Below are 14331 nucleotides of genomic sequence, written 5' to 3'. Positions count from 1 at the left end.
TAGATAGATAGATAGATAGATAGATAGATAGATAGATAGATAGATAGATAGATAGATAGATAGATAGATAGATAGATAGATAGATTTATTTAAAAACAGTTGCCCGTTTCTGTTAGTATAACTGCATAAGTGAGGGTTACAATAAGCTCCTGGCTACACATTTAGGTCAAAGCTGGTTTAATCTCAACTAAACCTAATTTCTGCTTGTTTGCCTTAGTTCAACAAGCGCGCATATTGAAAGTAATAACTGACTTGTACTATATGCCAACAAAGCTCACTGTAGACTCTCATTCAAATCACACCCGTCTAATGTTAAATTCAATCTTATAATCCATCTCTTTCCACTGCACAGTCCTTCTTTAAACAGACCCTTATTGTTTCCTAATGAACTTAAACTAAACAGACCCAATTTGTAGCAGCATGTCTCACTCAGAGCTCCACAAAGGCCCCTTGAGGGCCTTAAGGCCCCATCTTGAGCTGACTAAATATGAAACATGCACAGCCACACAGGAGGCTGCAGGAAAGGTTGTGGGGATTTGTCTTTTTTTTTTCCACCCTGCTTTTCTTCCCCCGCGTCTGCATATGCATTATTTACACCCTGTCACAAGCCGAGCATTGCTTTATGCAGTAGTAATAAACATTGCATTGGAGGAGCATGCATAAGATACCCACCTGAAGAACAGGAGATGAGGAAAACGGCTATGGCCAGTTTTGTAGCGTCTCCCATTTTCCATCCGAATGTGTCCACAGAAAGGATGATTTATAAAAGCAGAAACTCCTCCAAAAAGATTTTTAAAAAACACAGAAACAATCTAAAATTGAATGTCTTGCTCCCCAAAGGAGAAAAGTATCTGGACAATGTACATATTATACTAAAAATGGAAGCTAAATCCAAAAATGTCCAGGAGTGGGTGAGAGAGGAGGGGGGAATGCTCGGTGGTATTTCCAGGTTTTACAGCGAAGCAATGGAGGGCGACTTGGTGGCACCAGACCCGCTGTTTTCATACACTTGCGAGGTCAGTAGCAGCATTCTGGGCAGACAAGCTGAGCGGCGCAGAGAGCTGAGCCACAGCCGGCCAGGGCTAACATCCATCGGACTCCAAACCAAGCGCACTCCGCTGCTTAATCAAACTTCTCGTTGAGCTCATAAGCATAGACGTAAAATATTTTTTTTCCAGCTAAATAAAAAACATCAAAGCCTCCTTTGAAGAAAACAGTGAATTAAAAAAAAAAATTGTTTTTTTTTTCTTTTTAATCCGCGGGGAAGCTCGAGCTTTACCCGACAGTCCAGCGGGGCTGCCCGGCCACAACCACAGCCGGATCCGACCGCTCCAGCAGGGACACAACCGATTAAAAGGCTTCCAGCGGAGTGAAAGGCGGCTCCAAAGTGGCCCAAACAACCGGTTCGGCTTAAATAAGTCGATGAAAGGAGCGGAAACACTATTTTGTGACGGAATTTTTGGCGTAAACTACAGTTAATCCGTGTAGGACGACCTGGATTTTCCAAGTCCGTCTCCTCCTCGGGTCGGGACAATTTCAAGATGGAGTCATTGGTCTGTGTCAAGTCTGCCACACTGAGCCATCCTGTTTCCGGCTTTGGTTTTCAAAATAAAATACAATTACTGAATTATTTAAAACGTCAGTCATCTCTGAAAAATGTAAGCTAAAAAGAATAATGGTTAATGTTATTTTACATTCGTTATATGGAATCTGAATTTCTAGTCAAATTAGAAAAAATAACTGGAAATCATTCGTTTTATTACATCCACGAAATAGTCTTTACTCATTAGTTAATGATCTACAATGGTGTTCTGCAGTGGCGGATCTAGACCAAATGTACCAGGGGGGCAGGAGGGGGCCAGAGTGTTTTCATGGGGGCACAGAAAAGCATTAAACAAAAACAGGGTAAGGGATTCAAATATCTTAAGAGAGCTGCATGAAGTGAAATTTCTATTCAATTAGTTTTAATACAAATAATTTTCTTATAAGCTCAATATACATTCATAATTTAGGAATTTTATAAATTTTTCACTTAATTTAAGTTAAAATGACCATTTTCTATCAAATCTGAATCAGAACTCAAGAAAAACGGATAAACTCAGCTGTAAAAATTAGAGTACTTTTTTAATTTGTTTTGAAATAATAAATAATTAGTAAAACGTCATTTGTAAAGAAAAAGAATTAAATAGATCCAAAGGTCCTATCAGTAACCATGTCTGTTCCAGCTCATAACATCATTAGAATGTCTTTTAAGTATTATTTCTTCAGTACAGGGGCCATAACAGGGGCCAGGACATTATTTACAGGGGCACTGGACTCCGTGGGCCCCTGTCTAGAACCACCCATGGTGTTCTGACCCAGTAGAATTTGTTTTAATAGTTAAGTCTTTTTATGTATATTTTTTTAATAACATGTAGGCCTAGATTATATTAATAAGTAGACGTAGACTGTCGTTTTTCTTGCTGATTCTTTCCGTTTTATTTTGGAGGTAAGATCTTTAAGCTTCCGGTATGGTGCGAAATACCTTTCTGGAGCTTGTTTGAGCGGCTTTACGAGCTTAGGGATTGTTTTTGTTCGGAAAGGCTGCTTGTTTTATACTCTGGTTTATCCCGATGCGACAAAAGCTGGGCGGTCTATGTTGGAAGACCTTATAACAGCAAAAAACAAAAACAAAAAAACATGAAAAAGTATTCACCTAGATCAAAATGTGATACATGTTTACAAGCAGTTTGCATAAATAATCAGTAACCCTAACCCTTGGATAAGGAAGTTGTTTTTTTTTCTCCCCCCAATTCTTTTCATAAAGGAAAACAAATAAAGCAAACTTTACTTTAGAAACAAATCTGTCTTTATCCCACCAGGAGCAGGCTATGTCCATCTCCCTTCTGCTCAACACAATCTGCATACATACCACAACCTGCAGCTATGCGCTACTATAGGTCACATATTGGATTTCAACAGGGGTTGGGTGCTAAGTAATAAATGCTGAGAATGCCATGAAGAACAAATATAGGCTTGGCCTGCTTCCAAAATCTGTGTGACACTAATCTCCCTAATAGCCTGGAGCAGATCTCCAGCTATAAGCGCTGCTCAACGATTAGGGGGTCAAAGGTCTCAGGGGATTTCTCTGCTGTGCTGGAAGCTGAGTCACCTGTTCTACATCACAGCGTTGGCTTTCATCTCTGACAGAATAAAAAAAAAAGACACGCTCCTGAAGGTGGAGAAACCAACAGAGCCCAGTTTGTGGTGTCATAACCTGGAGATGCACTACATTTTAAACTATTCCTGGAATCCCTGTCTGTTTTCTTCTTTTACTTGGGAGTTACCAGTTTACTATATCTAAGCTGCGCTCACCGTTTGGTTGAAGCTGCCATTGAAACAATATCCTCATGATCACCTTATACAGCAGCTTTTGCACATGTGGTTGCAGGTAGGGTGACTTTCTGAGGATTTTTCCATCCTGCATTAATACATACACCAAAAACAACCTGCAGGTGTCTTTCCTTTTCTTAAATTGTTCCTCAGACTATTGCATGAAGAAGGAAACAATTGTATGACTGTCTTGTGGAAGTGGCATGTTGGGCGTGTATCCGTCTCCCTTTGAGTGGGGAAGACCTGCCATCCCTGGTCTTGGAGATTTATTGTCCATGAAGCTAATCCCATTACTCAACTATCAGATGCCAAATCTCCTCTAATGGCATTACAGGCCTGAATTACGTATGATGATGCTTGCTGAGGAGGGCTCAGCAGATATTCCTTACTGGAACCACTGGTCCTTGTGCACAGAGTAAACCCCAAGGCTCTGCAGCTTAATGGACTCCGTATTGAGTGTCAAGGGAAGTCAAATTTATCGACAAAGTGCTTTTAACAAAAAGCAGGTTGCTCACAGACGGCACGGCAGAGATACAAAGGATGTAAATACATGTGAAATGTTAACAATCGAGGGTCTGTAGCGTGTGTCCGTGGGAGCTGCAGGGCGGCATTGAGGCCAAGTGGACACAGCATGAATGATGAATGGAAAGATCGAGTTTCAGACCTCAAATCAGGCTGCAATGCTGCTTCTAAGGGTCATGTTTAATGCTGCTATGACCTGTTCCAAGGTTACAAAATAATGAAAGTTAAAGGACCGGAGGCAAGGAAAAAGCTAAATCAAATTGCGAGATCTGCATTCAAATGTATTTATTGTACAAAATAGAATAGAATAGAATAGAAAATCACTTTATTATCCCACAATGGTGAAATTCAGGTGTTTACAGCAGCAAAAAGATTATAGAAAAAATGGTCACACAAATACGGATCTTAGAACTGTGTATTAAAATAGTAGTGAAGAGTTAAAAGATAAACAATACTTTAATAGTATTATATAAGCATAATATATAATTATATAATTATATAAGTATCATATAAGAATAATAAATGAATGCAGTTGTAGTCACATAGTTTAAATGAACAATTATAAAGAGATACCCTACAAAACCAACAAAAACATTAAAATATGTACAAATTGATTAAACTAAAACCAAATATTTTGACAAAAGAAGCAAACCGATGTTGATTTTTTTTCATCTTACATGCAGTTCATCTTCTGTTATTCATACATTAATGTACAAGGCAAATAATATGGACTTTTGGATAAAATGTATGTTTAAATTTCGATATTGTATTAATTAAAAACCATTGAGGAAAATGGTGAATGGTGAAGAATAAAGGAGAATAAATGAGGAAATACATGTTAAATGATCATAACAGGAAGATTCTGTTGAATATCTGTAACTTGCACTTTAATGTGCTAGATAAAGCATTTCCAAAACATCTATATAAACAGAAATTAACTTGATAATAAAGCTAAAACTGAAAAAAGGAGCTAGCTTGATTTAAAAAGAAAGAATAAACACAACAAGAGAGAAAAGTTAAATATATACAGTGAAAGACAAACAAATAAATACATAAAAAAACTCCTCCTTTACTCTAATATATAGTAAAAAATAAGTAAAATAAACATTTTAAGCTCAAAAATGAGGAAATTTATAAGGAAATCAGTGTACTTTTAATTATTTTAGCAAATTTTTTGCAATATGATAAAACTCTTTCTGATAAAAATGTTAATAGAAATAAAATAATGCATACAATTATGGATTCATACCTTTTTTAAAAGGTTTACATGCATAATAATGTGCACAATCATCTTGAAATGTTTACTGTATTTAAAGAGTTATAGCTTCATCCGATGAGCAACGTTTATAAACGGTCCAAAACTGATTTATAAATGCACCAATTTAGATCGGATATTTTGAAAACAGTTGAAAAGACACAATCTCTGGTACATTTTCACAAAACTATGAATCAATTCTATCAAGATAATGTATAAGAGTCTATTTGGAAAAGAAGGACCTGCTGCTTGGGAGTTATAAGTCCTATCTGGCTTTTCTAGTCCACAACAAGCCAGGCGAAGCCTTTAAAGTACGTAGGTGGTTTTGTTGACATGTTTGCTTTTCGTCTCACAGCAGGAAAAGAAAGCCTGATATAAACTGTTGACACAAAGCTGGATGGATCTGTATTAACTAGAACACCCTTGCACTCAGGCATCAAAAGGAGATAAGGAAAGACATAGAGCTGAGTTAATACTAAACATTCTGGGTGTTTTGCTTTTGGCTTCTGGGTGGAAGGTGAGCAATGGCAATGAGATAAAATACCAGTAACAGCAGATTCCTTCCAAGACTTTTATTTTGTTTATAATCAAAACATAGAAGCGTCGAAAAAATACAATGTGAAAACAGAATTAAGCCTAGATTGTAGGAAAATAAAGAGTATAGTTAACCATGGAGGAAAAGAAACAAAGAAGTCCATCAAATTAATGTTGATTCTAATAAAAAAGGCACGTGGCGTCGGATTTTCAGTGAAAGGTCATGTGTCCGTGTTGCTGGGCAGCATTGAGGGTCTTCCCTCTCCACAAGCAGGCGGCTAAAATAAAAGCCTCTCCTTCTGCTCTGAAAGCTCGCAGGGCAAAATGATTTATACTCCTGCTTTGGGCTTGTCGTGATGCCACTCAGAGCGATTTATCTTGTCTTGGCACCGCTGCTCGGTAGCAGGAGCCGGCCAAACCCCCCTTTCCCTCCTTTCTGTTGTTTCAGCATGAATGATCTCTTCCATTGACAGCTTTGTTCATCCCCGCAGGCAGATCTGCACCTGTAACCAAAGCCCGGTGGATACCAGCCTAATTACCGCTCTCATCTGGCACCCAGCTGCCTTCCTTGTCCTTGTGTGAACCTGTGCTGTAGAACCTCAGAAGGGGGAGTTTGAAAATGAGCCCTCAGCTGCTCGGAGCTGCTGTCCGCACAGATGGAGCCGAAGAGAGAGGGAGGTTTTCAAGGACTTGAGGTCAAATCAATGCACAGGCATCGTCAATCAGCAACGACAGCTTCTGTCACAGAGGCAGGTATCATCCGCCTTCTTAATCCTCGCCGTGCCTGCCCTGATCTGTGGCAGCTACTGTTTTTAAAACCAAACATGCTGGAGCTGTCAGCAGCGGAGCCTCGGAGCGCCAGGCTGGGGATGCCTGTGCTGCTCCTCCAAAGGTTGGTGAGTTCAGCCTGGAAACGGCAAATCAGTGCAGACGAAGGTGGATGAGTGTAACTAATGTGGGCATTGGGAATAAGGAGGACGCAACCTTCTTCTTTTGAATAAACAAACCATGGATGATGATGCAAGATGCGCTCTGTCAGCCAAAGAAGGGCAAACTTTCTGTGAGGCTCAAGTGCTTTTTAATAATCTGAGCTCATATAAAAGACCACTGCAGCTGAATCTAAATGCAAATCCTGACCTTTGTCAAGCTGTTCAATGTATCCCAGCTTCCAGCAAGATTCCTTTGTTTGCATCCCCTATCCCTCCATCAGAGCTGGAGGTTTAGGTTAAACACAGATGAACCCATCCACCTCAGATGAAGTCGGATTGGCGCTGACAGCTCTAAATTTAATGCCCGTTGCTCTCAAACATACGTGTCAGCATGACCGGGCCGGTTGGAAAATAACACCACCTTAAAGCCTAGGTGGCCGCATGCTTGCAGTGTGATGCCACTCTTATGCAACGTCGCAACCGGGCCGTGATATTCGGGGAATGTAACTCGATACACCAAAACCGTTTTAGACGAGTTGTTGCCAGCGTTCAGGAAGGCAGCTGCAAATAAAAGTGGAGTTTCTACAGGAAAACAGACGTGAGCGGGTTCAAACGCAGCGCTAAGGGTTAGAAGCACATCTGGTGCAGGGCTTCCCAAACATTCAACCTTCGACCCCTAAAATAACAATGCATCAGACTGGGAACCCCTTTAAAATACCTCTGTTTGTTTATAATTGTAAAGTTACATTTTCAACAGTTGTCCTTTTTACTAGTGGGGCATTTAGTAATTTGATCATGTATTTTTACAATGTAATGACATCTACTTATTGATAGAACATTTAATAAATATTTTGTCCATCCTTACCCCTGGGATCACTTCACTATGATGGTGAAAACCATTTTTTCACACCCCATTTGGTGTCTTGTGACCAATCAGAGGGTCCAGACCCTCATTTTGTGAAACCCCAGTCTAGTGAATTGATAGTTTGAAAAACATAACCTCTAAGTTTTAGGAAAGTAACTTCTTATTTCTAGAACTCGGAACATAGGACCCAGTATTCAAGGCAAGACAGACTATTATATTACCCAAAAAGCCTTTAATTAAAAACAACAAATTGGCAGTAGCAGCTAGGGCAGGAACCTCTGCAGGAGGGAAACACAGGTTAGTGACCATGTTAATCTGACGGAGGTTGATAACTAACCCGTGAGTCACTAACCTGGTCTTAAAGTTCAGTCCGTGCCCAGAGGAAGAGGTGGATTCCAGACGGTGGGCTGCCAACATGACTGCTGCGAATGCTGGCCAGATATTTCCTGATGCTGAAGTCTTGAAGACTGCAAAACAGTCAGGAGATCAGATCAAAACCACCGAAGGAAGACAGGACAACCCAGAGGACGAAGCCAAAGCCAGAAGATCGAACAAGATCAGAGATCCGAAGAGGTTCCGAAGACAAAAATCCAGGTCGGTGTAAGGAAGCAGATCCAGGGTCATCAACAGGCAGAATCCATCAGGAGTCTGAAGCCTGGCCAGGCAAACAGATCAGAACAGGAACAGGCAGGCTCAGAGGTCCAAAGCAGAACGGGTCAGGATCAGGCAATCAGAAAAAAATCTGGTATGCTAGAGTACTCTCACCAAATGCTTAAATAATCTGGCACTGATGACTGGAAGCAGGCAGGTTAAATAGAGACCCTGATGGAGGTTCTCAGTCATCCAGGTCATAGTCATTCCGTAAAAGTTTAAAAAATATCCACAGCTTTCTCATTTTGAACTGAGAAAGCTTCCTGGAGAGGTAGCGAAACGTCTTCAAATCTTGGAAACCAAGTCCAGTGGATATTTTTTGAACTTTTACGGAAAGTTAAATAGAGACTGGAGCAGGTGACACAAATGAAAGGTGATGAGAAAATGGGCAGTTAGGCAGGTGAAAGAAATTAGTAATCCAGCCAGTCATCAGCGCCATCATCATCACAGTAACCTCTTAACTTTAGAGACTAGTTTCTTGCTGAAATGAACTATTAGAAGGTTATGTCAAAGTTCAAGTAGTTGGATTTTCTCACTCTAAGAAAACAACTGTATATATTTTGGAAAGGTACCTGCAAGTTTTGAGAAACTGCATGGTAAGTTCTGAAGAGTAATGTTCAAGTTATGGTAAATAACCTCCTGTTCCAAGAAAACAACCTCCGTGTTCTCCTTAAGGACGTCTCCGGTGTCTAGGAAGGTGACCCTTAAGTTTTAGGACAACATGTTCTTAAAAGTAACCTCCAGGTTCTAGAAAGGAGGGATTGGAAAACATGCAAAAAGTGAAAATTCTTAGGTTGTGTTACCCATTTTGGATAAGAGAGCAGGGCAAACAGCTGACATTACAGTTTGTACCATAAGATACTGTCAACAATCAGCTGCTCTGATGGCTAACCTCTCTTTTTAAAACCCAATTAAATCAGGAGCTCTTTGGTTTTTCACTCTGTAGCAGATCCAAATGTTGTTCGTGGAGAAAAAAAAACCCCTGAAGGATTTCCTCTTATTCCTGAGGGCAGCTTGGCTTTAAGAATGGAATGATCCTTCTTCCACTACCATCCAAACCGACATATCGGCGGGGATTATCGAGGCGCTTCCACATCCACCGAGAGCAACGCCAAGCAGCAGGAACTGATCCCCCTACCCTCAAATAATTTCACTTTCACATTTTGGGAGCTTTACAATCAGAATTCGTTTCCAGGTCCAAATTTCTCATTGTATCAAAACTTTTTCTACTTTCCTGGCATTTAAAGGAGCTGTGATTAAGTTCTGTTTTTCTCCTGTAATCAGTTGCATTAACCTCCTAGAGGGTGAAATTAGCTGCTAATTTGATTAGATTCATTTGTGATGCTTGAATAAGTTACTGAAAATAGGAAAGTGCTTTTCAATACTTAGTACTAATGCCGTTTTTTAAATGTTTATGCTGAAAAAGAGAAGCAATACAGAGAAAAGAAGACCTTTAAAAGACCTTCATGAAACATTAGATCCACTTTATCAAATTACAAGATTTGGTGTCTTGAGAAGATGTTGATCAATCATGTTGTTTATAAGGTGACTAATTACACCCTGAGTTTATATAATGTAAACCTGAAACGCTCAGATACCTCAGTCTGTAATCCAGCCATGGTCAATCAGGGTGACAATTATTATCTAACATTACACTCGCTGGCAGGATCACTCAGGGTCAGACGGGTTACATACATGAGGTCATTATTAGCACAAGTGACATGCCTCGGGCTGACTGAGGCTCCTCTTTTTATTTTTGCACTCCACCACAGCAGCGTTTTTATAAACTGACTGATGAGACGTGACATGATTACAGACTGCATCAGTTTAGGTTCCCCTCCAGGCATCAGCATGAAAATAATAGTCGGCATTCAAATGTTTGGGAGATGCAACAATTCTCTCTTTTTTTATTTATGTTTATGATTCATCCAACTTTGTTTTATAATTACGAAATGGTTCGGAGGAGCCTGGAATCCAGCAGGCATTAAACCTGCTATCGTGTTGAAGATTTGAACTAATTTGATGATTATTAATATAAAACAGAAAATATAACCTCAGGTAATGCAAAGTCACTGGTTGCTATGGTGATTCTGCCTTTTCTGGAGATTAGGAAGTAAAAGCAAACAGAGGAAAGAGAAATATACTCAAACAAACAGTCATCATGTGAAAAATAGAAGTTAAATCGAAACCGAAAAGAGGGAAAACCTTCAGGTGGGCAAACATGTGAGATGGTATGAATCTACAGTTCTTTATGATGGAGAAACAGCTAAATAAAAAATCCTGTTATTTCTAGTTTTAATACACAGATTCTGATCTGGAATACAACAGAGATAAATTAGTTTTGGTGCTTTTCTCTCTTGTCTTTAGACTTAAAACGTGTAGACCCTACAGCTATGGAAAAGTGTCATGATGTTACAAAGTTCAGACCCAAATGTAGAAAACCAAACAGAGAGACCAGGGAAAAGGTTTAACGGGTTTTATTGAAGAGGTTAAACAGAGGGAGAAGTGTTGCTCTGAACACTGCTCAACCGGAACTGTAAAGTGAGGGGAAGACACAGCGGTTAGTTCAGGCTCAGTGGGGAATTTGTCTCGTGAACTTGGAGAAGAGGATTCGATTGTCGACTCACATTTCCAGAGAAGTTGTTGAATCCTTGACTCCTGTCTGTGTGCCGTGGTTCCAGTGTTTGTCTGATTCGGTGGAGGGCGGAACCAGGTTTACCCAGAATGCGGCTGTAGTTAGTGAACGGAGAAACTGACTGCCACTCAGATTTCCTGCGGTACTTGAACGGGTCGTAGTGGAGAATAATCCCTTTCTCAGTGGAAAGCTCAAACAATCTCTTGGGGAAAGTGGATTCAAACCTCCTGTTTGAACCCCAGCTCAGTTTGAAGCTCAGTTGATCCTTCCGGGGAGAGAGGGTCCGAAAAATCCAGTTTGCAGGATGACTTCCTGCCAAGAGGCAAAGAAAAAGACGAAGTTAAACTCAGGTTGACAAAAACTTGATTCAGCAAAACTCAGCTTGGCTAAAGTACCCCAAACTAACAAACACTCTGGCCTTGAGGTAGTGGCAGTCAGCAGCTTAAGAACACTCCGTTAACGAGGAAACCATCAGCAGGTGTGTGAGGAGGCGGACCAGAACCAGGCGCCTCCTGGTGGATGAAGGGAGACAAACACAGAAACACAAACACACAGACAGGAGTCCTGACAGTAAGCGGACAAAAATAAACTAACTTTTGATGCTTTTGATGTTTCATTTGTATGTGTGGAGAGGAAACTATGACGAAGTGGTTAGAAATAAAAAGGTTTGGAGAGTTGGATTCTAAAGTGTTTGAACAAAACTTTATCCAACATTTAATTTAATTCAATTCAGTTTATTTCTATAGCGCCAATTCACAAAACATGTCATCTCAAGGCACTTCACAGTTCACCAGATCATACAGGCAAAGTTTTCTATCTAAGGAAAATCAGTTGATTGCATCAACTCATTGACTCGAAGGCAATCCTTCGCATTAAGCATGCTTGTAGCGACAGTGGAGAGGAAAAACTCCCTTTTAACTGGTGGAAACCTCCAGCAGAACCAGGAAACAGAAGCAGCAAAAAGCATTTAAACACCTGCTGCCAAAGAACCATATAAGGTAACACAGTGGCTATAAAGTTACTTCGACTGCAGGCTTGATTGAGCTTTTTAAACTTTGAAAAAATCTTTTCATTGAGATTTATGAGTGATCCACAGAAATCCAAAGATGTCTATGTTTTCTAGCTTCTTCGTTTATTTTTGCAACTTTCATAGAGACTTCATGAGTCTACGCTTTTAGTTTGGCATCTTCAGTTAGATTAATTATTTCATTTGACCGTAAACGAGAGGAAGTCTGATCTGGGCAGCATTAAGGCTCATAACCAGAAACTGGTGGAGTGTGTTTTGAATTAAACATGTTCTACGAGCCTCTCTGGGCTAATGCATCTGTAGGGAAAGTGGTGTTTACCACACTCGGAGTCCGTGTAAACAGTGATGAAGTGGCTGTGGTGGCAGTGTTGTTGTGGTGGGTCGGAGACTTGGTCCTGAGCCGAGTCTCTGTGTCCATGAGGAATGTTTACACCACTAAGAAGAAGGGCTGAATTAGCGCCTCCTGTTTGGATCTAGTCACATGGTTATTTGGAGGCTTATTCAGAGGGTGTATGTGTGTGTGGAGTCATACATAATAGTTTTGGCCTGTGTGACAGCATTCAGCAGCTGTACAAGGCTTTGCCAAGGATCTCCTCTGTCTCTGTTTCCTCTCATCTCTGCTGGTCTTTTTCTCTCCCTGTCAGGGGTTCAGCTCTGCTTCTTTTCTTCTCATTCCTTTTAGGTTCACCCCTGCCAACTCACAGTCTTTTTACAACTTGATTCTCTCTGGTAGCTCAATCGAAAAAGAAAAAAACCTTATATATAAACAGTCTTTTAATACTAAATGTAATTAACTAACTAATAGGGAATGGAATGTTAAAGCTCCAGTAACCAAAACATATTTGGTTGTTGAGTGATTTCTGTAGCAGAGCGCTGAGGAGTCTCTGACTGGTGTGATAACATCAACACTCGACAGTGAAGGTCAACCTCTACATTAAAGGAATTGCAGGAAAATCTCCTCTTTAAGTGGCTGGAAAATGAGTCTGACTCTAAAAAAGGTCTTGTTGGAATTAATGGAATTTAATAATGCTGTTACTAAATAAAGTTGGTTCTCGAAACCTGGTATATGAGTAGAGCTCAGTAGTTTAATGGTGAACGGCGCTGGACTCTGCATTGCTCAAGGAGTAGCGTTACCTTTGGTTTGGAAGCAAACTCTTCACTTGACATTTTTGTGTCCAAGCGGAGGAGGTGAAGGAAGGAAAGCAGGGAGGGAGTGAGGGAAAGTGACATCAGGCAGGGCTTTTGGCGCCACTTATCTCCGCAGGATCTCCCAGCTGCCCTGGCATTTCCTTCTACTGGCTGGTGTTATTAAACTCAAGTAATTCAGGGGAACAATTAAGAAATTCTTCTGGGCAATTTGGAGGAATGTCAACTTTGTTTTGTCACTCAGGAAATGGACGGTTATGGTTATGATTATTATAAATGATCCGTGAGTGGGAAAAAAATAACATTAGAGGATGTTTTGGTCTTAGGAAGGAAACCTGTTTCCCTATTGCGGCTTTCTCATGCAATATTATTTGTTTTGATTTTTTTGTAATGGTTGGAAAAGTGTCCTGAATACTTTTCAGACATTTTTTTTTACTCTTTCACATATAAAATACCCAATCATCCAGTCAGATTGGTTCAAAATTTCCTATCAAAGGAAAACAAGCTAATTGCACTCAACGACTTACACTCCCTCACACCAAGCATGCCTGTAGCGACAGGGGTGAGGAAAACTCCCTTTTAACAGGAAAGAAACCTCCAGCAGAACCGAGGATGACTCGGTTTCAAGAGACAGAAGCAGACATAGAAAAAGAAGAAGAAATACAAAAGTTAACAGTCAACTAGCTCCACAAGCGGCTCCATCCAGGAAACACACAGCCAGGCAGACAAGCACTGAGCCAGCTCCCATGTCAGAGGATAGAGAAAGCACATCCAGTTAGTCACAGTCAGAGAAACAGGACTACCCTGAAAAACAGGCCGAGCTCCAACATCTTCAAAAAGATGAGAGTCAATGGCAGCAGCACAGCTGATATTTCAATCCAGGATGGAGTCACACCCGAATAGGAACAGACCAGATGATGCCACTATGACAGAAAAAAAAAAAAAAAACGGAAAGAGAGAAACCTAAGAAATGCTACAGAATGAGAGAATAGAAATACAGACAAGTTCCAAAAACTCATTTCAGGAGATGCTTATCGAACCCCCCAAACAATCCCCCAGAACTTCTGGGAGATTTGGGGTGTCTGGAAATAGAATGAAGCGACATGACATCATGATCTGCTCTGATAGCTGGCCCTAATTGCTAATTTCACTCACCTGCCTAGTTCTGCCCAGTTCCTAATCCTCTCTGATCTCATCCACCTGTAGGCTCTGCTTTATATTCGGTCCAGCCCAGCTATCGAGGCCAGATCATTCTATTGCATCTTGTGTTCTGTTTGGTTGTATTTGTTTCGTTCCAAGGTTTGTGTCCTTGTTCCTGGCGGCCAGTGGATTGAGAGGGTTTTCGTGCCTGTCTTGTCTTCAGATCATGTCCTGGTCCTTCCCCTTGGAGCCCTC

General features: G+C 40.6%; 1 protein-coding gene across 2 annotated transcripts in view; it reads right to left on the bottom strand.

Moving 5' to 3' along the window:
* The window catches only part of acvr2a (activin A receptor type IIA), a 63968-nt gene extending 62443 nt beyond the window's left edge, over positions 1-1525 (bottom strand). For both annotated transcript variants that reach the window (XM_015371699.1, XM_015371700.1), the window contains exon 1: positions 673-1525. In XM_015371699.1, coding sequence (XP_015227185.1) covers positions 673-727 — 55 coding nt within the window. In that variant the 5' untranslated portion in view covers positions 728-1525. The remainder of the gene's footprint in view (positions 1-672) is intronic.
* Positions 1526-14331: the final 12806 nt, after the last annotated feature.

The sequence above is a fragment of the Cyprinodon variegatus genome, unplaced genomic scaffold (assembly GCF_000732505.1).
Source record: "Cyprinodon variegatus isolate N-32 unplaced genomic scaffold, C_variegatus-1.0 Scaffold63, whole genome shotgun sequence".
Taxonomy (NCBI): Eukaryota; Metazoa; Chordata; class Actinopteri; order Cyprinodontiformes; family Cyprinodontidae; genus Cyprinodon; species Cyprinodon variegatus.
Note: the sequence above shows the minus strand (reverse complement) of the source record. Positions and strands in the feature narration are given on the sequence as shown.